At 34.5% G+C, this 27,300-nt stretch overlaps 2 protein-coding genes across 2 annotated transcripts; both read right to left on the reverse strand.

Annotated features, from left to right (window-relative positions):
* Positions 1-1,031: 1,031 nt before the first annotated feature.
* On the reverse strand, positions 1,032-10,446 carry LOC125051627 (xanthine dehydrogenase 1-like). Its single transcript, XM_047652082.1, has 17 exons — positions 10,335-10,446; positions 8,435-8,592; positions 8,056-8,216; positions 7,615-7,991; positions 7,290-7,510; positions 7,125-7,227; positions 6,547-6,677; positions 5,829-6,116; positions 5,394-5,555; positions 5,151-5,279; positions 4,393-4,877; positions 3,958-4,141; positions 3,583-3,778; positions 2,535-3,301; positions 2,040-2,229; positions 1,752-1,865; positions 1,032-1,140 (listed from the first exon to the last, which is right to left on the reverse strand). Exons 1-17 carry the CDS (start codon positions 10,375-10,377, stop codon positions 1,070-1,072), a joined length of 3,780 nt encoding a protein of 1,259 aa, XP_047508038.1. The 5' UTR covers positions 10,378-10,446; the 3' UTR covers positions 1,032-1,069.
* Positions 10,447-12,282: 1,836 nt separating this feature from the next.
* Positions 12,283-25,205, reverse strand: LOC125051626 (probable aldehyde oxidase gad-3). The gene is made up of 18 exons (XM_047652081.1): positions 25,101-25,205; positions 22,655-22,812; positions 21,096-21,256; positions 20,096-20,475; positions 19,708-19,928; positions 19,409-19,511; positions 19,192-19,322; positions 18,766-19,053; positions 18,020-18,181; positions 17,653-17,781; positions 16,218-16,702; positions 15,889-16,072; positions 15,583-15,778; positions 14,696-15,462; positions 13,438-13,627; positions 13,075-13,188; positions 12,804-12,875; positions 12,283-12,462 (listed from the first exon to the last, which is right to left on the reverse strand). Exons 1-17 carry the CDS (start codon positions 25,141-25,143, stop codon positions 12,805-12,807), a joined length of 3,783 nt encoding a protein of 1,260 aa, XP_047508037.1. The 5' UTR covers positions 25,144-25,205; the 3' UTR covers positions 12,283-12,462; position 12,804.
* Positions 25,206-27,300: the final 2,095 nt, after the last annotated feature.

Consider the following 27,300-nt stretch of genomic DNA (forward strand, 5'->3'; position numbering starts at 1 on the left):
GTGTTAAAACTTGTTAGTAATTAAAAGCAATTGATAAGGTTTTTTAATTCTACTCATTCTCGGAAGGGCTCTTTGTTTTTTTTTATGTGACAGGAGGCAAACGGGCAGGAGGCTCTGATGTTTAGTGATACTTATGGCCGCCCATGGACACTCACATAACCAGAAGGCTTGTAACTGTTAAGAATTGGTACGCTCTTTTCTTGAAGGACCCTAACTCGAATTGGTTCGGAAATATTTCATGTCCCAAACGGAGTGTGTTTTCTTAACAAATAAATAGATTGTCTCCGCCGAGGTCATCGTCCTGACTGACCTACAAGGTCATTCGGTAATAATAATAAGATTACACATTGATTGATATCTATAGAAATTGTATGTTTTCGATTCAAAAAAATCTTAAACTTGTATAGTAGAAACTGTTTTTATTTTTCATTTTGCAGAAATTTCATAGACACAAAATACAATACCTATATAAAAATATGTAAGTAAAAGTACCTCAAGGCTGCCGTTTTTCTTAGTGTTACTCAGTCTTTGTCTTATGTTACTCAGAAATAATACTTACAATAAATCTCAGTAACGATTTAAACACAAGTAAAAATTTTATAAGCATCGCAATACCGAGACCGGATATGAACGTAAATTGGTATCTACCGAAAACCGGAAATAGTTCCTGGCTTTGTTGACATAGAGCCATTTCGTTTGCTATTATTGTTTTCTGTAGTACTGTTCTTGTTTAGAAGTTGAAAATGTTTTCCTTTAACATTATATCTTATATAAATGAAAACCACCTTGCTTGCATGTTGCTTTACTTATAAAATATAACTCACAAATTCCCTAAAATACTAAACGACCATTTAATAACAATTCGTTATAAATATTATACAATATAAAGAAGGGGTTTATAAAAGTGACATCTGTAGTGACATTGAAAAACAAAATGTACAATGAAGATAACGAGCAAGCATGTGCGTGTGCGCATTTTTGATAGTATGACATTGTGACAATAGATGGCGTACTAGCCAATAAATAAATGACACAGAAATATTTTTTTAATCGTTAAAAGTTTTATAAACTAATAAAATTTGAAATCTTCTGTTTTGGTAGCGCACGATGAGCATATCTTTTCCACTGTATAAGGTCCATCTGAAAGTCCATCATATTAGGTTGGGGAAAAATTTCGCATTATACTATGTATGAACTTGTTATAAAATCTCTTTGGCTATACTATATGTATTTGCCTGTTTTTGTTATCATTGAAAGTTGATATTTTAAAGAATATAATTCCAAATTCATATTAGGATAATGTGTGATTTTTATTTATTTTTCGTACTGTCAAGATAAGTGAATCTAATTAAGAAATTCGATACATTTTAAAATCTTACTACAAAAAAGGTAAAAAGGCAACGCAACCCACGAAAAAAACAAGTAGCGCAAATTTGGTTTAAGCTTTTTCAAATTTTTTTTATTTTGTTTTTGCAGTGTCAGGTTAACATCACGAGAGGACTGCCAAAACCAATTGTCGCGGTATTTTGATTAGAAGCCCCAAAATTTCTATAGGAATGGGATCAAATCCCAAAACCTACAAGATGGCAAAAAGTTATTGAACAAAATTGTTTAGTTAAATGTAAATAAATTATATTAAAAAATGTTGTGAATTTTCTTGCAAAATGCGAAGAAACTTTTTCCCCAACCTATTATAATATAAATCAATGACTTGGTATATTGCCTTATAAATATAAATATCGATAATTTACCGATCGCAAACCACTTGTTGGATGGTAGTCCGGACTCCTTCCTGGCTTCGACGATGGCTTCCCTCATAGTTATTGGAATCACCACACCCATGCAAGTGGCTGGCTCTCCCGTTGCTGAAATGTATTTTTTGAATAATGATTTTATATAGATTCTAAAGACGAAACGTTTTCGAGTTTATTATCCTATTACCTTTTCTCCTATTTTAAATTGTAAATGAATAATAAAAACTCAACCGTTACTGACAAAGCCACAGATTTGATACTAAAAGCAGAAAACAAATAAAAAACCTTTGGATCCCAGTAAATAGTCAATGCTAAAGGACTTTTTTCGGAAATATATGCGGAAATCCTGTGGAATGTCTCGAGCCTGCGGCACCCAGTAGTGCCAGCTGCGATCAGTCAAAAGTTCCCCGGTTGGAGAGAAAACCAGCTCTTCAGTCGTCCAGTACCCACATCCCATCACGAATGCACCTTCTACCTACAATTGATGCGAGCTTTCCAATGATTTATTCTAAGTAAAATCTTCTCTAGATTATTATGTTAAAGAAGTTTGAAGAAGATTGCCTATTTCAACTACATATCTGATTGTTTTGGAAAATAATATATAATATATATTATGCAACTATAGTGTGTGTATATATAAACAGACTTCAACAAATGAGGTTTTTAGGTATGTTAATATTTACCGATTCCGTGATTAATATTATATATATTAAATATGAATTTTTATGTTAATATACGTCTGCATATTATTATTGTTATTTTACTATATATTATAGTTACCTGACCAATATCGATCTCAGGATTTACGCTGCGGCCGACATCTTCTATCAAATCTACTCTTATTATATTCCATTCTCCTGTCAGAACATCAATTTCCACTTCGGCCAGTGTTACGCCATAAATATGATAATTCCGAACGTCTGCCATTCCAGTTTTAGAGTGTGCCTGCAGATCGATTTCTGCAGTGGCAGCGGCTTTAATAATATCCTCCCAACTGGAAGTTTCCATCTTCTTCTTAATTGGATCTAATCTCTTTAATAGTTTCTGACAACACTTTTGTACACCGACTCCAACAAACTGAGAAGTTATGCTGCCTCCGGAAATAAAACAGTTTGGTGATATTGTAGTATCGTTAGGTTTAACTTGTACCTTTTCAACTGGTATATTAAGGTGATAGGCGCAAATTTGGGCGGCCTTCGTGTTCACACCTTGGCCCATTTCAACACCGCCATGCGTTACAATTACCGTCCCATCTTCTGGGTACACAGAAATATTTATACTAAGGGATATTGACCCGGCGGGGCTCCACCTTAAGAATGAATGTCGAAGTCCTCTTTTCTTCCATCTATTTTCAGCATTAAATTTGTCAACAGCTCGCCGCCGTTCATCGTACTGTGAGTTCGCTTTTAATGTATTCACTAGTTCTCTTATATCGTTATGATTTAGTATGTCTAAGTTAGCGAGACGCACGTTAACAGGATCTAAATTGGCCTCATACGATATTCTTTCCATTAATAATTCCGCCATTGCTATGGATTCTAAAGTTCCTATAGAAAAAAAAACGATTTCAGCTTTACAGGTAAAATTAAATCAAAGTTAATTTATTCTCATTTGTATTAACTAAGGAATGTCTAAATTTACATTTACTACCATTTCTCAAATCAAAAACTTAGCGCAGGCGAAAAGAACTCACACGAATTTCTCTTTTTAACCGCCAAATTTTACAAAAAAAGTAAAAGTCACTGCAACCATCGACACCTTGCCTATCGTTGATCACCATGCTCTAGAATTGTCAGGATCCTCCCGAGGGAGTTGAACAAATACTTACCGGGAGATCTACACCACGTATTAGACGGCGTATCTGTTATAGCATTGTATAATTTAAAATCCCACGATGATTTATCGTAACAATTGTTGAAAGCATCTGTGCTGAAAATGGCTATAGGTTCACCAACAATGTATCCATTATCTTCGAAAAGATCATACTTGTTATATTGTATACGACCGGCACTGTTGACTGAAACCTAAATTAAAATTGAATTAACATATTTTAAAGATTTAAGCCTATTTTATTTCTAGAAGTAATACTGTATAATATTTAATGTGATTACTTAATATACGTTATTTATGTGTCAATATTTTATATATGTTATAGACGAACGTTAATTTATCTATAAATATATAAAATTAATTTTATAATTACCTCGAAATTTGTAGAACATGGAAATCTCTTTCCAACGAATCTCATATTATTTTTGAGTGACTGAATAAATCGGCATGGTCTATTTAATTTGTGTGTAACCAATGCACAAGCAATAGATACTTGGGCTGCTCGAGATATTTTCATACCGTAGGCGCCTCCAAGCCGTCGTAGAAACACATCTATTCTATAACATTATAAAGAAGTCCAGATATACTAAAATAACATATGAAATAAAAGTTAGGTAGTATGCTGTTGAAAATGTTTCTTATAAAAAATATCACCTTTTGAATATATTGATATTTGTTTAATTAAAATGTAAATTGAATGATAATAAACATGTTATACAGTTATACAAAACAGATAAGAAAGGAAGTTATATTAATAAATTTGATATTATAAACTAAATTAAAGACAGATGTTTCAATGAAGTCTTACTTATTTTGCTGAATCTTCAATGCCCTTGATACCATGCGCTGCACGCCATCCAACCACTGCGTCGTTGAATATAATTTGATGCCTTCCTCTATAGGCTGCGACACGCAGGCCAACGTCTCCATACAAAAGTGATATTGTCCGTATATCGACATTTCACCCTTTATTACCTTAGCTACATTATTTCCCCTGTTCGTAGCCGGAGACGTGAAATACTCTTGAATTCTACTAGTATCATTTTTTGCTTCTTTTATGTCCAAGAGCGGTAGTCTTACATTCGTGTAAGTCACTTTAACAAGCAATGCTGCTCTCTCTGCTATATATTGTGTTTCAGCAACAATGATGCCAAGAGGTTGGTTGTAGAATTTCACGTCTTTTTCACAAAGGATTTCCTCATCTGCCATGTAAAACGGGGTTCCAGCAGGTGTAAAACTGTTTTGACCCGGAATATCGGATGCTGTATAAAAGGCAACGACACCAGGTTCTTTCTATAAAATATGTTAAATGATGCGGTTTAGACATGTAATAATAATATTAAGGTTACCCTTCTATCTTGACTGTTATTGATATTTTTATATTATTTACTTAATGTGAATTTTAAAAGCAAAATTAACTTTTTTATTAAAAAAATATCTCATTGCAATAAAAATACATATAAAACAATATTTCATAGTAGTACTTGTAACTCGTGAATAAACAGAAAGCTGTTTTACAGATCTTTTATAGTAGGTTATGTAATAACATATAATTTATATCCTTACCAATGCTTCAGTAGCGTCAATATGTTGAATAGTCCCGAGGGCGACAGTGGAAAGCACAAACGAAGCAAACACCTCTTTTGGCAGAGACGGCACGTCTTCAGAGTAGGAGGCTTCACCGGCGCATTGGATCTATCAAATAATTTAATCAATGTAAGTATGCAATTAGCTATTAAAGTATTTGGTTTTTTAAACTTTACTTCTGCATTTATAATAAACAACATCAATGTGAAATAAAATTAATACCAATCCATCAAATTTCGGTGAGGGCTTGTTAAGTGGCCATAAAGAGGGATTTGTCTCGAAAATTTGCTTCCCGTCAGACAGTGTTCTCCAATCTCGTAGTCTCACCACTCCTGATTTGTAACGAGGAGCTAAAATGCTTTCAGGACACAATGACAGCAGACCCTAGAGACAACCCGTGTTACACGTAAGTTATTACATAGATTATTATGATAATAAATAAATAAGTTAGGGGTTTCTATATATCTCACAGGCAAGCAAAAACCTAATTTTGATAATGTTCAATGAATAATGTCATTAATTTTCTGTACAAATTACTTTGTTCCCCACACTGTTTTTTGCTTTATGTATCATAAAAAACAAATTTGCTTTTAGTAATCAGAACAGTTATGTAAGGTACCGAAATTATAAAGTTCGAATATTAGACAAAATTATTACCTTATAGAACAAACCCAGAGCCAACTTCCGTCTATATTCAACTGACATTTCCGGAGGGTTTGCTACTACTAGCATTTCCTGATTAAGAATACTAAGAGATCCCTGCAAAGTTTCATTAGTAAAGAGGTTTTTTCCGATTAGATATTTTTCAGTTCTACAGGCTCGGTGGAAGCCAGTAGAGAGACCACCGTAAGCGATCCGACAATCCAAAAGCCTATTCTGGGGACCGAATTTATAGAGGTAGCCGGCGTGAACAACTGCGTGAGCGTTTTGAGATCGAGGCATTATCTGGGAACAACATCAAAGTTTGCTTGAAAACACTGAGTACCACACATCGGCCGAATATATTTTATCACATACATTCATTACGAGTCTACCAAAAAGAGCGGTCTTTTAGATTTGGATGGAAAGTTGCCGTTTTACCGCTTAGCATGTATTAATATTTATCCGTTCATCGCAGACGCAACAGGCGTCACACTAGTGTGACCAGCGTATTACCTACCTATAGTTCTATTTAAGAATAAAACTGACTTCAGAGCAAACTCAAAAACTAAAAACAAACTCAAAATCTTTCTTCTCTAACAATTTTGTATAATACTATCTTTCTTATAAATACAAATTGTGTAAAAGAATTAACGGACTAAAATTATAAGATCCTGTGTGAAGTTTATCTCGATAATTCGGTTAGTTATTAATTTATTAAATAAGATAACCTCACCTTATAAGTAACAATCTTTGTAAAGTCACTGTTAAGTGGTGGCAGTAGAACATTGAGCAACACTTTTCCTCTCACGTCTGCATTTAGAAACTCTTCCATGCTTATCCTAGTAGCATTACCATGGCCATTTACTGTAAGAAAATATGTAATATATATAATAAGTGATGTAAGAATATACTTTAAATATTTAGTAATAAATATATTATTAAACTTAAAGGTGAATTTCAATTATGTTGAAGATTGACAAAAACAAGATAATTATTCTTAGGATATTTAATCCTATTTGATTGCCGTACACGTAGAACGTATGTACAATGTACATGTTCTAGTATAATTGAGTGGCTAAAATTAATTTACCTAATAATTATAATTGTATGATTATAGTTAACGAGTCGGGTCATTTTAGCTGCATAGTATGTATACGCGTTCCCAACCGTATCTAATGTCCTAATAACTTAATTTATTCGTTTTTTCTAGTGTTGTAAAAAATTCAATTACAATTGAGTTTTTTCTGTTAATAAAAAGGGCATTTATACGTACAATACATTTTTAACAACAATATTCAAATACATACTTACAAACACCAATCTCAGCGCCGATTGTATTAAAAAGAAGGAAAATATCTGAATTAAACTCCTTGTGTTTATGTTTAATCATCAAATTTCCGGCAATTGTACCGATCTGTAAATAATACTCATTTTAATAGCTACTTGTAGTTATTGCCTTCACAACAATGGACTCACATTTTTAACCGGGATATGCGCAACCAGTTTGAGATGCTCTTGCAGAACTGTAAGGTAGCGAAAGTCATCGTGCTGAGACATTTGGCTGAATATCTCATCGAGCTCCGTGAGGGTGTTTCCAGCTCCCACAACTAAGTTCTGCTGCAAATAGTAGCCCTTTAGTGCTGCTACGGACGATACGTCTATCAGCACTCGGGGATACTCCAGTATTGGATAAACTCCTGTCAAATGTTTATTAAATTATTTACATATATTTATAATTAAAATATTCCTTTTAAATACGATTGATCCTCTTTAAAAGAAAAATATATTGATATATACGAACCTTTAGCAGTATTTCCTCCTATTAACATGTAAGAATCAGTTCTGTACAAATTAAGAATTTTGAATACATCTGTTATGTCTTCTACTCTGTACCAATCTCGGTTATCGCTGAGTTTGATATGTAATAAAGTGGGATATTTCACGTCTTCTTTGTTGACTACACACCACTCATAATCTTCGCAAGTTTGGGAACAAGCTTCTCCTGTTTTGCTGCAAATGCTAAGGTCCTCAATGTCTGCAATGAGGTAAGGGTCCGGGGAATCAGACGCAAACTTCTTAAACGCCTCCAAAATGGGTCTGTATCCAGTACATCTACAAATATTGCTGGCCAGCGACTTTTCTATTTCAAGCATCGTCATTTTCTTCTTCTTAAGGAGGCTAATAAAATGTAATGAAATCAGTAATGTTTTTATAAATCAACACCCAATGGACATAAACGTACCTATACATCGCCATGACCCAGCCAGGGCTGCAGTATCCACACTGAGTGCCATTATTCTCATAGAGGGCCTTCTGTAGTGGGTGGTAACCTTCTAGCCTGTTGCCCACCTTCTCTATAGTTGTAATCTCCCAGCCGTGACATGACGTTATCAATACCATACACTGGCAACAAAATTTTATTTGTATTAATAATCCTAAGGGTACACAGTAGTTAGAGTAAACGATTTTTATTTGTATGAATATTTCTAGAAATATTGTGCCACTCCCTTTATTCGATATTCTATTCTTTCAGGTATAAACCATGCCCTAAAGTCCACTGTTTTTTTTAAATATCGGTTCTCATTATGAACATAACAGACTTTGTAGCTTTAGTTACATACGGCATTAACACTTTCTGCAGGTCCTCCGGGGCACTTTACGACGCTGACGATGCACGCACCACAACCAGCCTCCTGACACATGTACTTCGTACCGCGCAGTTCCAGCCATCTCCTTAGGTACTCCAGCAATGTTACATTAGAACTTAGTTCACAGCCAACTAGAATAAGTTTCAACATGTTTACCGAAAATTGTATCAATTAATTATAACTTTGAAAAGTCTAAATGTCAGTGTTACAGAGTATGCGCTTTAAGATAAGTTTTCGCTATAAAAAATAAATAAATCAGTGGCGCTACAACCTCTTTAGGTCTTGGCCTCAGATTTCCGAATCTGTTGGTTTTAAATCTAATAGGCGTGTAGGTGATCAGCCTCCAGTGCCTGACACACGCCGTCGACTTTTTGGGTTTAAGACATGTCGGTTTCCTCACGATGTTTTCCTTCACCGTTCGAACAAATGTTAAAAATAATGTCCATTGGTGCACAGCCGGGAATCGAACCTACGACCTCAGGTATGAGAGTCGCACGCTGAAGGTAAAGTCAAAGAGAGAGGACAAATCTTTGCTTTTTACTTTTTTATTATAATTAACTATTAATTACTTAAGACGTCATGTGGAACATGATGTATTGGTTGCAGCTCCTTACAAACATTTTGTAAAACAAAAAACTTGGTGATTTTTTTATTCTCTTCTCGTCCGTTCTAAGCCCTTGATTTGAGAACTTTATATGTTTGCAACATATGTTGGTATGTTGAGCATTTTATTTGTTTTTCTTTATTTGCGTTCAATTACATTGTGTTCTCTAAATGAATAAATAATTTTGAATTTGAATTTGAAACCCCAGTAGTCTTCGTAAAGGGGCAAAATTATGGTAGGTTGTGTTTTATAGAGATAAAATATGTTATTACTGCATAATAAGTAGACTTCTGGTAAGATAACTACATGATTGACATTTCCTGTCCTTGTTATTAAAGTTAACCTTCATTATACATTGCAGTAGTAAAAGCTTGGCATTCGGCTCATGCGAGACCGTTACCGTTAGATTTAAAAAGTTCCTTTCACGATTGACCTCCATCCTAGCTGTTTAAACCAAAATAGTTATCCTCTTTCATTTAATTTTATGTTATGCATTTATTGCATGATCAACTTTTATGAAAAAAAAAGTTATTACAGACATATTTTCAGATTGGTCTTATGTCTAAATCGTTTATATTATAATCTTTACTAAGCATGGCATAAAACGTATTTTATTTCTTATTATATATTTGGATTGGTCATATTTTTTAGAATTAATTTTAAGCGTATTAATTTAACATGGGCTATTGTTACACATACATACTAGTTCAGTTGCCCAAGTTCGGGTACGGTATGGGATGGGACAGGAGTAACACAGTGATGTAACTTCATACGCACAACATAAAAGGGGCAATATTGGCTAACACACATGCATACATATGGGCTACTAGACTTCACAGTTATGAAATGACGGGAATATTACTACCGTTGAAATACAGTAAATATATCTAAAAAAGTTGAAGCTCAATGTATATTTTGCCAGGCCAAGCCTGGCCGACACAAAAGCCCGAATACGCGCTTCGTATAGGAAATAGCGATTAGGTCGTTTTTATTTATTTGCACATTAAATTGTATTATGCGCAATGAAGTGTAAAAAATATTAAGAGTAAGTGCTATTACAATTCTCTTAACTGTTTACTTTCCAGTGTTATTATGACAGGCTTTGTAGCAATGCTGCAAAAAGACGAGAATATACCACCCTACTATAAACTCTATTTGAACTAGCTAATTTTTTTTTGCGTCGCGTCGCATTAAAGGAATTAGTATGCAACTTCAAACACTCCACACAACTTTGACACTCGAACGCAAAAGTATTTAGAAGTGACATACCGGTATGGTCAACACCGTTTACTTGGAACTGAACCCTATCCATGTCCGGCGCTCTCGACGACACGCACTCAACTCATGTACCCGTGTATTAATCTCCAAAACCAGTAGTCACCGTTTGCAATCAAGTTGCATTACATACATGTATGAATATCTGTGGACCAATCCGACAACGGCTAAATTCTTTTGGGACTAGCACAAAACAACTTATTACTATTTAATTAATCTAAAATAATATTACAATCTAAAACATACAAAAACCTTGACGAGTACCAACGGCACACTCTTTGAAAGACAAATACAGCGTGCTTATAATATGTTAAAAAGTTACTATTTATACAGAAATAGGGTCTAATATGAGAAATGTGTACTAATATGACATAGGTATAATTTTACACGTGATAATAAGACGTAATGGTCTAAGATCCGGCTGCAGGATTGGTGTGCTCATCGGTTATTTGGTAAAAAACAATTTTTTGTGTATATTTATAATTAGGAGAATGTATATCTACCAAGGTGCCTATCGAAATTCGGCCGCTAGTATTTTTCAATAATATATTGTGAATTAATTTTTGGGAAAACATTTCGTTCACTTGTTGTTTAAATAAAATATCGAATACATTACGACAATTTACATAAAGATTTAAAAAATCACGGGTGCCGTTGCCCACCTGGCCGCACTTCTTTGTAGCCAGGTGTAAACAGGTATGATTTCGATACATTTATACGTTCATAACGTACATAAATTATATATCAAATGGAAGCTATTTTTTTTCTATTAATAATCGTATATGAGTGCCTAGTTAAATCTGGTAAATAACAAGTGAATAAAATGTTTTCCCAAAAATCAATTCAAAATAATTTAATTAAAAATACTAGCGGCCAAATTTTGATAGGCACCTTGGTAGATGTACATTCTCCTAATTATAAATATACATAAAAATTTGGTTTTTACCAAATAACCGGTGAGTGCACTAATCCTGCAGCCGGATCTCGAACTATAAGGCCCTTTCTCCACTGCTCCGGTCCGGCGTCGGATACCGGAATGAGACATAACAAAAATATCGGAACGCCGGATTGCGCTTCTCCACCATATCCGATCCGACAATAATCGATACTTGTATATTTATCATGCAACACATATTAACTAAAACCCATATACTTTATTTTATTAATAAAACGTTCTAAAATCTGAATATTTTATTGCCCTGGCAAGTTTATTTATATTGACTATCTTAAAATATTATAATCTTCTTAATAAATACTTCACTAATACCATGGTACAAAAATATAAATAAATAGCAACATAATTTGGTTTGGTCCAGGTTATCCAGATTCTTTCAAATTAAAGAAACTATAAATAAACCTGTGAATAATAATTTATAACCTCTTGGATACGGATCGGAACGCAGTGTTTTATCGGTCCAAGTATTTCCAGGTCAATAAAATATTCAGAATTTAGAACGTTTTATTAATAAAATAAGTATATAGGTGATAGTTAATATAAGTGTTGCTTGATAAAATATATACAAGTATCGATTATTGTCGGATCGGATATAGTGGAGAAGCGCAATCCGGCCTTCCGATCTTTTTCTTATGACTCACCGGAGCAGTGGAGAAAGGGCCTAACGTGTGTGGGTTGTTCGTGTTATTGGGCCACATTCGTTTAAAACATTTCAGAAAATGAAGTTGTAGACATGGTCGGATTGTAAAATGTATCAGTATACAACCATTATACCATTGCATTAAGTGTCGATTTCGACAATTGAGACACGAAAGATAACATTGAATTACCTTAATAAAATTACTTTGGGACATAAACACACAAACGCGTTTAATACTGTGAGTGAGTGATAAAAATTGCAATTTTAATAATTTAAAACGAATTATTTATTTTATAACTATTAAGACATCGAATTATGTTGCAAAAGTGTAGTAATTATAAACAATGTTTTATATAAATTGTTTATTAGTTCATAAAATATCTAGGCTTAGAGTCACGGACTAAAGTAGCGCGTAGATGTTCCCTGGAACTTCCAAAATACAGGACATCTTCAGCCGGATCGAAGCCAAAATATTATGTTGTGAATGACTGTGACGCTATGACGCTTGGATGTTCAGGTTTCGTATCCTATAAGAGAAATATAATTTACAAAATGGCGCTCAAAGGGACTATTTGTAATGTAGTCGTAGCTTCCATACGGCTAACAAAGTAACAAAGTAATCATAAATTTTAAAGAGCATAAATTACTTTCGAGCCTTCTGTTTCTTTCTTCTTCTATTCAATAATCACAAACCGCTGCGCACTAGTTTATACATTGCTCGTTAAGTTGGATTGGCGTTATAGACCTTTGATAAGAGAATAATGTTCATAACGAAGGATCCTTTTTAATAGAAGAAGAGAACTGCAAAAAGTATGTTCTCCATTTGACAAGGCGCAAGCAGCACTGCAAATATGTATGTTTTAATTACCTTAATAGAATTTAAAATCTTCAATATTAGTAGCGCATGCCAAACAGATTTTAGCAACAGTGTAGGGGCCATCTGGAAAAAAAACTTATATTATTTATAAAACAAATATAGAGGAAGGTCTTTGATTGACGTGGGTAGCGATATTTTTTCCGAATGGGTAAGTAGATGATCACCCTTCTGTGCCTTCCAGCCAGAAACATTCCCCAGGTCGATCACAGTGCGCCTTCTACTTACATGCCATGTAGGCGGTCTAATAGTAAGGACCATTTACCAATAGCAAACCACTTGTTGGTTGGTAGACAGGACTCCTTTCTGGCTTCGACGATGGCTTCTCTCATTGTTAACGGGATCACCACAGCCATACAAATAGGCGGCTCACCAGTCGCTAAAATTTTACATTTTTCTATTACAAGTGGTCATACAAGACCTTAGACCTTATAAATGCGGAAGGTTTGCTCTGAGCTCAAAATAATAAAAGTAATTATTCTTATTCGTAGATTTGGAAAGGGAATTGCAATTTTCGTAAAGTATCATTGAAATGTAAAATGTTGCTTAAGTTCAACAAAATTTTATTTATTAAACATATTATGAAAGCATATGACTGCGACTAAGTAGAGAATAAGAGAGGGTAAACCTTTAGCTCCTAATATGTAGTCGTTGCTAAAAGATTTTTTCCGGAAATATATACGGAAGTCTTGCGGAATGTCGCGAGCCTGAGGCACCCAATACTGCCAGGTACGGTCCGTCAACGTCTCCCCGGCCGGAGAGAGAATCAGCTCCTCGGTCGTCCAGTAACCGCATCCCATGATGAAACCACCCTCCACCTTAAATAACAAAAATAGGCCAATGGCACTACAGTCATTTATCAGTTTTGGCGACAGATTTGAGTATCTGTTTCATTGATAATTTTTAAAAGGATTTTGTCGTAGGTAATATGCATTCTATAAAATAGCAGTAGGGCCATTGATATACAAAAAACCCAAAATGCACAGTCTCGAATAAAAGTAACGCTCGAAAGTGTCCCGAAACACTATTTCTGTCCCTTTCTATAACAGTATGTCTATAACAGTATATGTTACAAGTATATATTATTGCAAAATCAACCTTACGCGAATTGCTTAAAGTTGTTATTACAACGCAGTGTATACGTACTTAAAGCAATAAAATTTTACGACCGACCGTGGTCGGTAGGACAAGGTATTGAGTGGAGTCGAACATGACTTTTTTATTTACAACTATTTAACATAATTTTAAATTTATCCGACTTTTCGGGTGCTTTACAGCGTGCGTGGTCACGGTGACTAAAGACAAAAGGTGTTGGATGTTAAATAGTTGGAAATTTATAATAATACATAACTTTAATCCGGTTAAAAAGTTTTTCTTTAAATTAAAAAAAAATGTTAAATTGGCTACCTCCTGACCTACACTTTATATAGCGTAAATATATTTGTCAAAAACTACACACAAAAAAGTTCAAAAGTACATAAATTTATTTATAAAAAAAAACACAAATAAATAACATCGACTCCACTTATTAGACGCGAGACTATTTGAAATTAGCGCACAATTTAGAATGTTGCGCTCATTTTTTGAGGACGTTTTTTAGACGTTGATTGTGCATCTTGGGTTTTTTATATATCAATGAGTAGGGCTCATAATTTCCACTAGGGTGTCATGATTTTGATGAATAATCATAAATATTTATAAATACATATATTTATATTGAATATGCGATGCGCGGGACATAAATCGACGGAGGTAAATCATTCGTCTGGATCCTACTCTACAACTGAACACAATACTCGATTATGAATTACATACTCTGAGATGTAAAATAAAAATAGTTTCTCTTATAGTACTTAAAGGTACCCTGAAAATATCGATTAACAAACCTGGCCAACATCAATTTCAGGATTTATGCTGCGACCGACATCTTCTATCAAATCGACTCTTATTATGTTCCACTCTCCTGTCAAAACATCTATTTCCACCTCCGCGAGCGTTACACCATATATTTTATACTCCCGTTTGTCTGCCATCCCTGTCGTACAATGAGATGTCAAATCTACTTCAGCTTGAGCGGCAGCTTTGATAATTTCCTCCCACGTCGCATCAGCCATTTTGTTTCTTATTGGTTCTAGGTTTTTATTTATTTCTCGGCAACATTTTACTACACCTATGGAAACAAATTCGGACGCCACGCTGCCCCCTGATATAAAGCAATTCGGTGTTATAGTAGTATCATTGGGTTTGATTTGTACTTTGTCAACGGGTATATTGAGACAAAATGCACAAACTTGCGCTGCTTTAGTGTTTATTCCTTGACCCATTTCAACACCGCCGTGAGTCACCACTACGGATCCATCGTCTACGTACACGGTAACGGTTACATTCAGGTATGTAGAGCCAACCGGCTCCCACCTCAAAAATGAATGTCTCAGCCCTCTCTTCTTCCATCTATTTTCACGGTTATACTTATCAACATCTTTTCTACGTTCTTTATACTGAGAATTGTTTTGAAGCGTGTTAACTAGTTCTAATATTTCACCATGCGTCACCTTATCTACGTTTGCAAGGCGCACATTTAGAGGGTCTAAATTCATTTCATATGCAATTCTTTCGAAAATCCACTCGGCCATAGATACTGCTTCCAAAGTACCTACGGGTTGATTTCATATAATATTATAAATATATAGCAGCATGTTATAATAATAAACGCCTAGATACATATAAGTTACTATCCAGTAATTTATTTGACATAAAATGTATATTTACAAACCTGGCGCCCTGCACCATGTGTTAGAGGGCGTGTCAGTGATGGCGTCATACAATTTCATGTCCCAAGACTCCTTGTCGTAGCAGTTGTTGAGGAGTTCAAAACCGAGCAGCGACAAAGTCTCATTAATTATGTAGCCATTGTCTTCAAACAGTTGGTACTGGTTGTGCTGTATTACACCTTCACTATTGACCGCAATCTGAAACAATAGTTATATATAAAATATATTTTTGCAGCATTAACCTGGAATTTTTATTAACTCAGTGAAGGAAACACAGAAGTAATAGAAAACAATTTTAAAAATATTACCTCAAAATCTATCGAAGCAGGCATTCTCTTTCCGACATGTCTCATATTGTTTCGCAGTGATTGAATTAATCTACAGGGTCTGTTTAGTTTGCACGTCACAAGTGCACATGCTACTGCGACTTGTATCGCCCTCGATATCTTTATACCGTAAGCCCCTCCTATACGTCGTAAATATACATCTATCCTGAAATTTTGACAACCACTAAATGACCCAATAATTTCGAAAACAAGAATATGTTATTTTTATAAATTGCCTATGATTAATTCTTAAATCATTTCAAACCACTGCACACTGGCAGAATTATTAATTAATTAGAAACAATACGTACTGGTTTTGTTTCATGTTCAATGCTCTTTCAACCATGCGCTGCACCCCGTCAATCCACTGCGACGTTGAATATAACTTGATTCCTTCCTCTGTGGGATGTGACACGCAGGTTAAAGTCTCCATGCAAAAGTGATATTGCCAATATATTGACATGTCACCTTTTATGACCTTAGCTTTATCGTTTCCTATTTTAGTAGCTTTTGATGATTTATATAGTTTAATTCTATTTGGGTCTCTTTTAGCTACTTTTATATCCAGCACAGGCGCTCTTACATTTGAGTAAGTTACTTTAACCAATAACGATGCTTTGTTTGCTATATTCTGTGTTTTAGCTACGATTATCGCAAGCGCTTGGTTGAAATATTTTATTTCCTTTTCACAAAGAAGTTCTTCGTCTGTTGTATAAAAGAGAGTATTAGCTGGTGTAAAACTATTTATGCCTGGTATGTCTGCTGCAGTATAAAATGCGATAACACCGGGTTCTTTCTGTAATATAAATATACATTATGATAAAGTTCACGGCTACAGATGAGCTGAAATGTTCGTCGATTTCGTTTTTCAATTTCGTTGTTTTCGAGAGCGGTTATAAAAATTTTTGATACCATTTTTGATACTATTTTTGATACTATTTTTCGAGGCTTCAGTTTCGGCGATTATCTCTTCATCAGCGCAAAACTTCCAGCGATAATTCTTGTCATTCCTATCAAGCGAGCGAGAAAAAGTCGCTGGGAGCAAATTCTGGATAATACGGTGGAACAAGTTTGGATTTATTACGATTAAACAGCCTCAAACACTTGAGGTGAGCGAGGTGAGCTCGTGCGGCGAGCTTTCGCATATCCTAATATTCATCTAGAATAAGTCCTTTGATATCTTTAGGGTCTCAGCTATCTAAATCAACTTCACTTTTCGGTTATCAAAAATTATTTTGTGGACTTTTTTTTATCTTTTCTTCGATAACAGCCTCTTTGAGGCGTCCACTGCTCTCATCGGACGATCAGTGCTCGTTTCACCTCATTTAAACTTAGCAAACCACTTCTCAACAGTCGATTTACCTTGTTCAGCGCCTGAATAATGCCAAGCCAAGCCAAGCCTTGGCTTCAGTAGTATATTTTTTCGCCAAAACAATTAAAGAAATAAACGTCCCTTCACTCATAATACTTTATCTCACAAACTTATTAGTTTCGTACTATTGTACGACAGTTGAGAAATTAATACACGTGTCTTTTAAAGGTTAGGTAAGGTTAGTTTTTGAACTAAAAATCATATTAATTTAATACTGGTAGCGCCATCTATGCGTCAACCTAGGAACTTTTCAGCCCACCGATTAGTCAAAGCTCTTTTTGAATAATACAATCGCATTAACAAAGAACGATTAATATTAACAAGGATTTTTTTTTCAATAACTAAAACATAAATAATATATTACTTTTACGAACCATTGCTTCAGAAGCGTCAATATGTTCAATAGTGCCAAGAGCGACAGTGGAGAGCACAAACGAAGCGAACACTTCTTGAGGCAGAGACGGAACGTCTTCAGAGTAGGAGGCTTCACCGGCGCATTGGATCTAAGTTATTAATTTGCTTTATTACTTACTTTTTTTAATTCAAGTAAGATTTAATTAGATAAAAAATCAATATTTATAATTATAAAACAATTGGTTGAGACTGCACCTTTTCAACGAAAAAAATAGTAAAATATTTTTCTGCAGAACATTAAAAATATATCTTGATTCGTCGTTTATTGCTAATAAACTAAATTGATTACAAAAATGGATTATTTATAAAAAAAAACAAAATAATTACCAGCCCATCAAACTTTGGTGAGGGCTTATTAAGTGGCCATATAGAGGGATCACTCTCGAACACCTGCGTTCCCTTGGATAGAGACCTCTCGTCTCGAATTCTTATCCTGCCTGATCTATATCGGGGAGCTAAAATGTCTTGAGGACATAGGGAAAGGAGACCCTAAAATGAATATATAACGTAATATTTCTTATTCTAAGGTTGAATACGTACTTGCCTATATCTGCACAAAACAAACATTGTGTTTTTCTCTTTTTACATCATCATATTTAACAATTGAATGGTTTATTACTAACTTAACATAATTTTTACTTCACTTATCACGTTACCTAAACTTTCTACACACATTTCTAACAACTACTACTAACTATACAGAAAGGAGAAGTAGTAGTAGAATATATCATATATGTAGAAATCACGTGTCACGTTGTTTGTCCGCGATGGACTCCTAAACAACTTAACCGATTTTAAATTAAATTTGTACACTGTGTGCAGTTTGATCCAACTTAAAAGATAGGATAGCTTACATCTGAATTTATAGCCGCAATATTATTTTATTGCAAATTATCTGTTGATTATTTGAAAGTCACAATTCTTACATAAGCTACAATTTAATGGCATAACCACCAATAAAGCATGGTGGTACCCATGACTGGTGTTCTCCTACCGTTTCCCTTAAATAGTTTACTACTATGTAATATAACAAAAACTTTAGCCACAGCAACGCTTGCCCGGTCTGCTAGTACCTTATAAAATAATCCCAATGCAAGTTTTCGCCTATATTCAAGGGGCATGTCAGGTGGGTCCTCTTCCCCTACCATTTCCTGACTCAGAACACGAAGAGCAGACTGCAAAGTGTCATTGTCGAATAACTTCCGTCCTTTTAGGTTTTTTTCTGTATCATAAGCTCTATTAAATTGTACAGAAAGTCCTCCATAAGCTATCCGACAAGTGAGCACTCTATTTCGATGGGTCAATTCGTAGAGGTAGCCGGCGTGGACTATTGCGTGAGCGTTCTGCGATCGGGGCATGACCTGAAACATGCACTCTGAATGATAGCTGTATACAAAACTGTCTTAGTAAAAGATATAACATATTTTCCATTACGACGGTAATTCGATTTTACGTATTAACTGTGCTTCTGGAATAGTTTGACTACCACTTTGCCGTACCTTAAACGTCACGACCTTTACGAGTTCATCATTAAGTGGAGGTAGAAAAATATTGAACAATACTTTTCCGTTCATATCAACGTTTAAAAATTCCTTCATTCTCTTCCTGACTACGTCGCCGGGTTTTTGTACTGAAATAAACCGAATACGAGCATAGAGCGCAAAATAATTTGGAATAAGCCATTTAGACATTTGTTTGGCCACACTTTTTACTTACGAATACCAACCGAAGCGCCAATTGTATTTAATAACAGGAAAATATCAGAATTGAATTCATTATGTCGGTTTTTGATCATTAAATTGCCTGCTATTGTTCCAATCTGTAATCAAGTTAAAGAGAAATATTATTATAGTTATATTATATTCATATCAATCAAATATGATTTTTAAAGTAACTTTTTATATAGTTATAATAACTCCTGCCCACGCTTGCACGATGTTCACAAATATGACAATTGCGAGCATTTAAACCGTAACAGTTCTAGTACTTTGTGGTATTTCTAAAGCTTTACTCACATTTTTGACGGGTATATGCGCGATAAGCTTGAGATGCTCTCGCAGTACCGTAAGGTAACGAAAGTCCTCGTGCTGAGACATTTTTAGGAAGATATCATCGAGCTCCGTAAGCGTGTTTCCAGCTCCCACGACTAAGTTCTGTTGCAAGTAGTACCCTTTTAGTTCTGCGACGCTTGATATGTCTATCAGCACTCGGGGGTACTCCAGTATTGGATAAACGCCTGTCAAATTGTGTTAGTACCAATATATTACTACTTTTTGGTAGCCTGATTTACATTATTAAGTCTATTAGGTACTCATATGTATAGAATTTATAATGTATTAGTAATTATATTTAAGTTTAGTAGTACATATTGTAAGACCTTTTTAAAATTTAAGTGTTCATTACCTTTAGCCGTATTCCCGCCTATAAGCATATAAGTTTGTGATGGATGCAATGTGAAAATTTTAAAAATATCTCCTGTATCTTCTACTCTGTACCAATCTCGGTTATCGCTGAGTTTGATATGTAATAAAGTGGGATGTTTCACGTCTTCTTTGTTGACTACACACCACTCATAATCTTCGCAAGTTTGGGAACAAGCTTCCCCTGTTTTGTTGCAAATACTAAGGTCCTCAATGTCTGCAATGAGGCAAGGGTCCGGTGAGTCGGAAGCAAACTTTTTGAACGCTTCCAAAATGGGCCGGTATCCAGTACATCTACATATATTACTGGCCAGTGACTTTTCTATTTCGAGCATCGTCATCTTCTTGTTTTTCTTCATCAGGCTGAAAACGATTAATTCAAAGTGTTTATACAAAGCCTATAAGATGAACATTATAGTTCTTGCTTAACACGATAAGTAACGAGATTGTGCAACAGCAAATAATAAATATATTGTACGTGGTTGCCTTTGAACTGAATGACGATGAGACAGCAGACAGTGGCAGAACTTGTTACGCTACGTAAGATATAATATACTATTGTAGTATGCAAATATTTCCCTAACCTTTCATCACCAAAAGTAAATGTGCACGATTGTTTTAATCAACCCGTCAATGTTTGCATACATTAATATATCTATCATTTCTGTTAATTTGACTTATTCGAGAAAAATACTACAAAGAGAGAGGGTACTAAACAATCCTTTGGAAAATAATTTACCATAATTCACGCATATCGGTTGAAATAATTGATGTTGCCTGGATAATAATAAGTGGTACATATATCAGATTTCTAATACTGGATTTCTAAATTAAATTGATTGCTCTTTTCGTAACTAACACCGGATAATTGGATATTACAAACATATTTATGAAAACAAATACAATCTTAGTAAAACAAGAAATTTATTTAACTTTGTATTAACTATTTAAGTTTAAATTAATATGTTCGAACGATGATTTACCTGTACATGGCCATGACCCAGCCAGGGCTGCAGTACCCGCACTGGGAACCATTATTTTCGTAAAGGCACCTCTGCAGTGAATGGTAACCCTGCAGCTTGTTGCCCACCTTTTCTATGGTTGTGATCTCCCATCCGTGACATGACGTTATCAGCACCATACACTGCATACAAATCATACACAAATTTAATTAAAGTTTTTTGAAATGGATCCATTTTTGTTAATAACGCTGGTCACAGGCGCTACCCGTCTCGGCCAATTAAGGCCTTATCTATTAATATATAAATCGTCTTATATTACTAGTTTTTGCTCCCATAAGAAATATTATTCTTATAACTTCAAGTAACGTGCTCTAAAGGGAAATTAATATATTATTTACTTTGCTTTGATCAGTGAGGATTCTCACTAAATATAGCCCAATCTGACAAACACACAATTCTTAAAAAGTCTCAAATAAGAAAACGTAAATTCCAATACCTTTCTTGTATTGCACACACAAAACTAACTAAGCAAAATAGTGGTATCAATTTCAAATATAAGAATTGTTAAAAATTAAGTATGTCTCTTCAGTGAGTCTTACTAAGGATATTTAACATTAGACTGTGTACAATAATACTAGCTAGAGCCTCTATTAAGGGGAAGATACTCTGTTCTTGTGTTATTTTTTTCTCACTTACCTACCACTATTTGGCAAGTAGCAGTACACGAACTCATATTCACTGATTCAACGGGTTTTTTTTTCCAATTTTATCACTAGGCCCGTGGTGTCAAATAGTTGAATAGGGTTGGGTGTTAAATGTCTCGAGATTCAAGTCATGATGGAGCCTTCGTTTGTGAACTCTAGCTGTCTATATAATTGTACTGGCGACTTCCTATACATTAAGGTCTCGATAGAGGTGATCTTTACGACGTACAAGGCAGCGGTAGCAATTCCCTGGTCTTATTTATAGAGTAATAAGGTATTTTGCACAGATAATGTGGAAGCCTTCCCAGCACTATTTGCTGTAAAGAAAATCCAACTCGCTGCGTTTTTTTCTAATATGGACCTTGACACCATGGTTTGGGATCCAGCGTCATACCTTACCTGAATTTTGGAACGGTTCTATGACGTCATATATATATATATATATATAACAATTATATTCACACAGGGGAATGTCAGGGTTGTAGCGATTAAATGTATAATACAATTTAATAATACTAACTAACCGACGTGAGACTGATCTTAAATTAAATTAAAATGATTCATGTGCACTTTTTATTATTATTAGTATAATCTGTTTTTTTTAATGTATCCTTTATTAGTTTAGTTTGTTTTTTTTTTGTTCCTGTTTAGTTTCTTTTTCTTTACAAGTATATGTAATACATGTATTTTTGCACTTTTTGCCTACCTCATGTAATTTAATACATTTTCTTTTTTTTCTTTTCTCACAGTGGTTGCCTGGAAGAGATCGCTCGAAAGCGATAAGGCCGCCAGTTGCCTTTCCTTTACTTGTAATTTTGTTAAATTTTTGTATCATTAAGCAACAAAGTGTAAATAAATAAATAAATAAATACATACCGCATTGACGCCTTCCACAGGTCCACCGGGGTATTTGACGACGCTGACGATGCAGGCGCCGCAACCGGCCTCCAGACACATGTACTTGGTGCCGCGAAGTTCCAGCCATCTCCTGAGGTAGTCTAGCAATGTCACATCGACACTCAACTCGCTGCCGACTTAAATTAAATAATCAAGTTATTATAACCATATTCAAATTGGTCGACCAGGCTAGCCGTATTAAAAACTATCAAAAATCTTAATACTATCCTATCTAATTTAGAAGTATACAAATTTTGATAAGACTTATAAAGCCTAAGACTTTGATAATTGAATTGGCATTTAATTGTATCTACCCTCCTATTATATACAATTATTGAAGTTCTGAAAGTTGTATATTTTACTGTCCAACTAAGTGCAAAATTAATTATTCAATGGAGCAATTGCCTAATCGTTTTCACATCGATTTATTTTGATGAAAATGACAAGAAAAAATAGAGATGTTAAATTCTATATTATGTAATATAAAATTAATTTTATACTTTCCTTATAGACAAAACTGCTCCTACTTACAACGAATAGACTAAAAATTAAGAAATGACAAAGTACTTTAGGTGTAAAGCTGCTAGCCGCCAAAACAAACACATTACTTGCTCTTTGTATATAAAATGCAAGTGTTATCTACAAATTATTATTGTCAAGTACCTTTTTAAAATAAAATATGTTTTAAAGCATAGGTTTTTACTATTGAGTTTTAAAGGAAACAAATGAAAGAAATAAAGTGTGTAGTTTGATATTCAATATTGATATAATACAAAAGATTTTGTTTTAATATTTTATTTTAAATTAAAATGAATGCCAAGTACCTATTGTTTAGCAGCCTAACCACTTTTAACTGACTTCAATAAAATGTGTTTACTATTTTATATAATATTAAATTTAGTTTGTTATTTCAAGTATATTAAAGTGTTATTTATTAGTGTGTATAAACATTTACCTACATCAATAAACAAAAACTATTAATTATTAACTAATTATTATTAACTATTAGTATTAACTAATTTAATAAATATATTTATTTGCTTAATAATACCCTCACGAATGCGAATTTTTAAATCAAATTATTATGAAGCTTGCGGGAGCTAGTCGATATGTGTTATAATTTAATCATAATTTGTTTCTAGATTACTTCACGGATCGTTAAATAATAATGATAATTTTATACGACATTTAACTGCTATGAAGATTCCATTTGTTATCAAATGTGATTAACTGCCGTTAAAATTGAGGATTCATGTAGATATAATAGAATCATACGTCAAACTTAAAATTAATACTCCTATCTTATATTACTTACTTATTACTAGAAATTATAATAATAAGTAAGTACGCTTAAATTGTGTACCTCAAGGGTCTGCACTGGGTCCTTTGTTTAACGCTTATCTATATGATATAAAATATTGATTCAAGTATTCAGAATACATTATGTTTGCAGATGACAAAAAATATTTCTAAAATTATGGATAACTGCGTTCAACTTCATCAGATCTTAATAGATTGGAAACTTACTACAAAACAATCCTTAATTATTGGAAAATTAGTAAAATTACTTTTACTCGCAAACTTAAAAAAATATAATTTCGTTATAAATTAAGAGATATAACAATTGAACAGGTGAATTTAGTTAGAGACTATTAGGGATACTACAAAGTGATGTGTTTCTCAGGACATATAGATAACAAAAAAGAAAAAGCATTTAAACAACTTGATTTCGTCAAACGTGTATGTAAAAGATTTGCTTTTAAGAATATAAATTGCATAAAATGCCTGTACTTTGCTTTTGTTAGGACCACACTAGAATATGCTTGCGCTGTTTGGTCCCCAGTGTACAATAAATACATTGAAGTAACAGAGAACATTCAAAAAAAGTTTCTAAAATGTTTAAGTTTTAAGGATTTCCAAAGTGTATTAGCCATATAGATTCCTGCAAGTACCTTGGTATTGAATCATTAGGATGTAGACGTAAACAATATGACCTGATGTTTAAATCGCTATTTGCAACGGTTTAATTGACTGTCCTGACTTATTGTTGCTTTTACTATGTGACACCCCTTCTTCATACAATATAAGGCAAACCCAACTATTTCAAATTCCTCGGTCTAATAAACACTATTTGCGTAACTTGTATTCATCATTCAGTCAGTCATTATAACACAAATGACCAGAAAATATATATATTAAATATATTTTAAAATTACATTAATATTATAATGATCAATGCATCTTAAATATAAAAGGTAATAATGATAACTGTGTTTTATGCTAAAGTTTGAATGTGTATTCCGTTTTTGGGATTTTGTGTATAATGTAATTTTTACATATTGTAATATAGTAAGTGGCTGTAGTAATACTGATAAGCAAATAAATAAAATATTTGATATATAATGTAATGTTTGTATATACGTACCGGTATGTTCAACACAATTTACTTTAAAATGGATTCTGTCCATGGCCGTCACCTGCCGTGGCTGAACTGTGTATATTATTAAGTTTAAGTAATACCGAAAATGGTAACGTGTTACCTGTAGATTTGTTCAAGTGTATGTTACCGCTTAACATGAACATTATGTATTATTTAAACAGACTATTGATTATTAGCTAGTGAAACGTCAATATACGAGAATTATTAGAAATAAATGAATATTATTATTTGACATATTTTATAACTAAAAGTATTATTAGTAATAAGATCATTTTAACGAATATGCATATTTTTTATGTTACAAGAGGCAAACGGGCAGGAGGCTTACCTGATGTTAAGTGATACCGCCGCTCATGGACACACAAGCCGACCTTTTAAGGCTTGGTGCGCTATTTTCGCATGGTTCGGAAATACTTCAGTGGGCAGCTGGTTCCACATAGTGGTGGTGCGCAAAAACTGCCTTAGAAAACGCTCAGTTATGGAACAACGGACGTCGAGTTGATACAGGTTGAATTTCGTATTCATTCCTCAACGTCCTATGATGAAAGTTATAAATCCGAACAACTCCTCTGAACTCCCTGCATGGTAAATTCGGTAGAAGATGCAGAGAGATCCCACATCTCTATGCAACGCCAAGGGATCAGCCGCTCGGAAAGTGACTCGTCGTCGACGCTTCAAATCGGTTTTCGTTGAATACGGTCAAGCGGTAGGAGCTGGTATTGGGGTGCTCCCGCTAAGAGGTAAGAACAGTACTCCATGTGGGGCCGAATTTGCCATGCTGAGCACACCAAGCTTCTTAGAGGCTTATTATACTTAGCCTTTCCTTTCAAATGACCGCGAAACTGAAATTCATTCGATATATTTGACGACTCATTGGTCTAGTGGTTAGTTCCCCTGACTGCGAATCCATGGGTCCCGGGTTCGATCCCCGGCTGAGGCGAACATCGATGTGATGAGCATTTGGTGTTATTCTTAGGTCTTGGGTGTTTAAATATGTATTTATATGTATATCTATCTATAATATGTATGTATATCCGTTGCCTAGTACCCATAACACAAGCTTCACCAGCTTAGCATGGGACTAGGTCAATTGGTGTGAATTGTCTTTAAAAAAAAAAAAAAAAAACATGTCAACGCCCAGTATCCCGGTACTAACTGAGACTTTAAGGAAAGTGTCATCGAAAATAGGACAAAGGGTGTTTTGTCTTCTTGGTGTTAAATTGGACTAGATTTAGTCTCTGCCCCAGTCTGAAACTCCACGCAAGTTTGTTCCGGTACTCATCGACAAATGCCAGAGAAATACTTGCCCGGCCAGTGTAAAGAGTATCCCCAGTTCTGACGTCCACATAGGAATGACTGTTGTTGCAACATATCTTCGACATGCGAATAAACAGAGTCGGGGATACGACTCAGCCTTGTGAGACCCCCCGCATTCACAGGTTTAAGGTCGAACATGCTCCGTTGATGACGACCTTGATGCTCCAATCAGCGAGAAAGATGGAAATCCAGTTGCCTAATTTCTGAGCCCATAGGCCGGAAGCTTCGAGAGCAGTGCCCTATGCCACACCCGATCGAAGGCTTTTGCTGTAAGCTAAACTTACTGCCAGCGCTCCCTCTTGGACTCAATTTTCTCATACCTGCCTACCTATGTGTAAGGTATACAAGGAGATCACCAGCTCTGCGACCACGGCAAAAGCCGTACTGATAATCGCTAATCAGCTGGTGGCCCTCCAGATACTTCAGGAGCTGGCCGTTAATTATTATTGTGGAAATGGTTTCCATTTCCACAATACCAATATGTCAAAGTCAATAATTTGTCAGTAGTACTTTGGATCGATCGTTGAGTTCAGAGTTCAGTTGCTCTCTGATCGGCGCCTGCGCCGGATATACGCACTGACTTATTTTAAAATAATAAAAAAAACTTGAGAGGTGTCAAGGGACACCCGGATGGAACGAAGTTCCTTTCGATTAATTTATATTTTAAATGGTATCATAACAGTATGATAGATTTTCTCGACACCAATATTATATTTCATCGTCTATTAAAGTTTTAAGAGCCCAGGAATCTAGAAGAGGAAGAAGTATGATGTCCTTGTGCTACGCTGGGATTAAATAGTAAAATAACCTAAATATAAAATTAAGTGGCACAATTAATAAGCATATTTCGTATTTCGTGGTTCAGATA

Source organism: Pieris napi, chromosome 8 (assembly GCF_905475465.1).
Source record: "Pieris napi chromosome 8, ilPieNapi1.2, whole genome shotgun sequence".
NCBI classification, from domain to species: domain Eukaryota; kingdom Metazoa; phylum Arthropoda; class Insecta; order Lepidoptera; family Pieridae; genus Pieris; species Pieris napi.

Excerpts from the sequence above, each read along its gene's own strand:
- LOC125051627 (XM_047652082.1), bottom strand. The coding sequence starts at position 10,377 with ATGGATAGGGTTCAGTTCCAAGTAAACGGTGTTGACCATACCG. Across the intron at positions 8,593-10,334 it reads AAACGGTGTTGACCATACCG|TTGGCTGTGAACTAAGTTCT; the intron begins GTATGTCACTTC and ends AACTTATTCTAG. Across the intron at positions 7,228-7,289 it reads CGCATATCCCGGTTAAAAAT|ATCGGTACAATTGCCGGAAA; the intron begins GTGAGTCCATTG and ends TATTATTTACAG.
- LOC125051626 (XM_047652081.1), bottom strand. The coding sequence starts at position 25,143 with ATGGACAGAATCCATTTTAAAGTAAATTGTGTTGAACATACCG. Across the intron at positions 17,782-18,019 it reads CACCAAAGTTTGATGGGCTG|ATCCAATGCGCCGGTGAAGC; the intron begins GTAATTATTTTG and ends TTAATAACTTAG. Across the intron at positions 13,628-14,695 it reads CTGAAATTGATGTTGGCCAG|GTGGAGGGTGGTTTCATCAT; the intron begins GTTTGTTAATCG and ends TTGTTATTTAAG.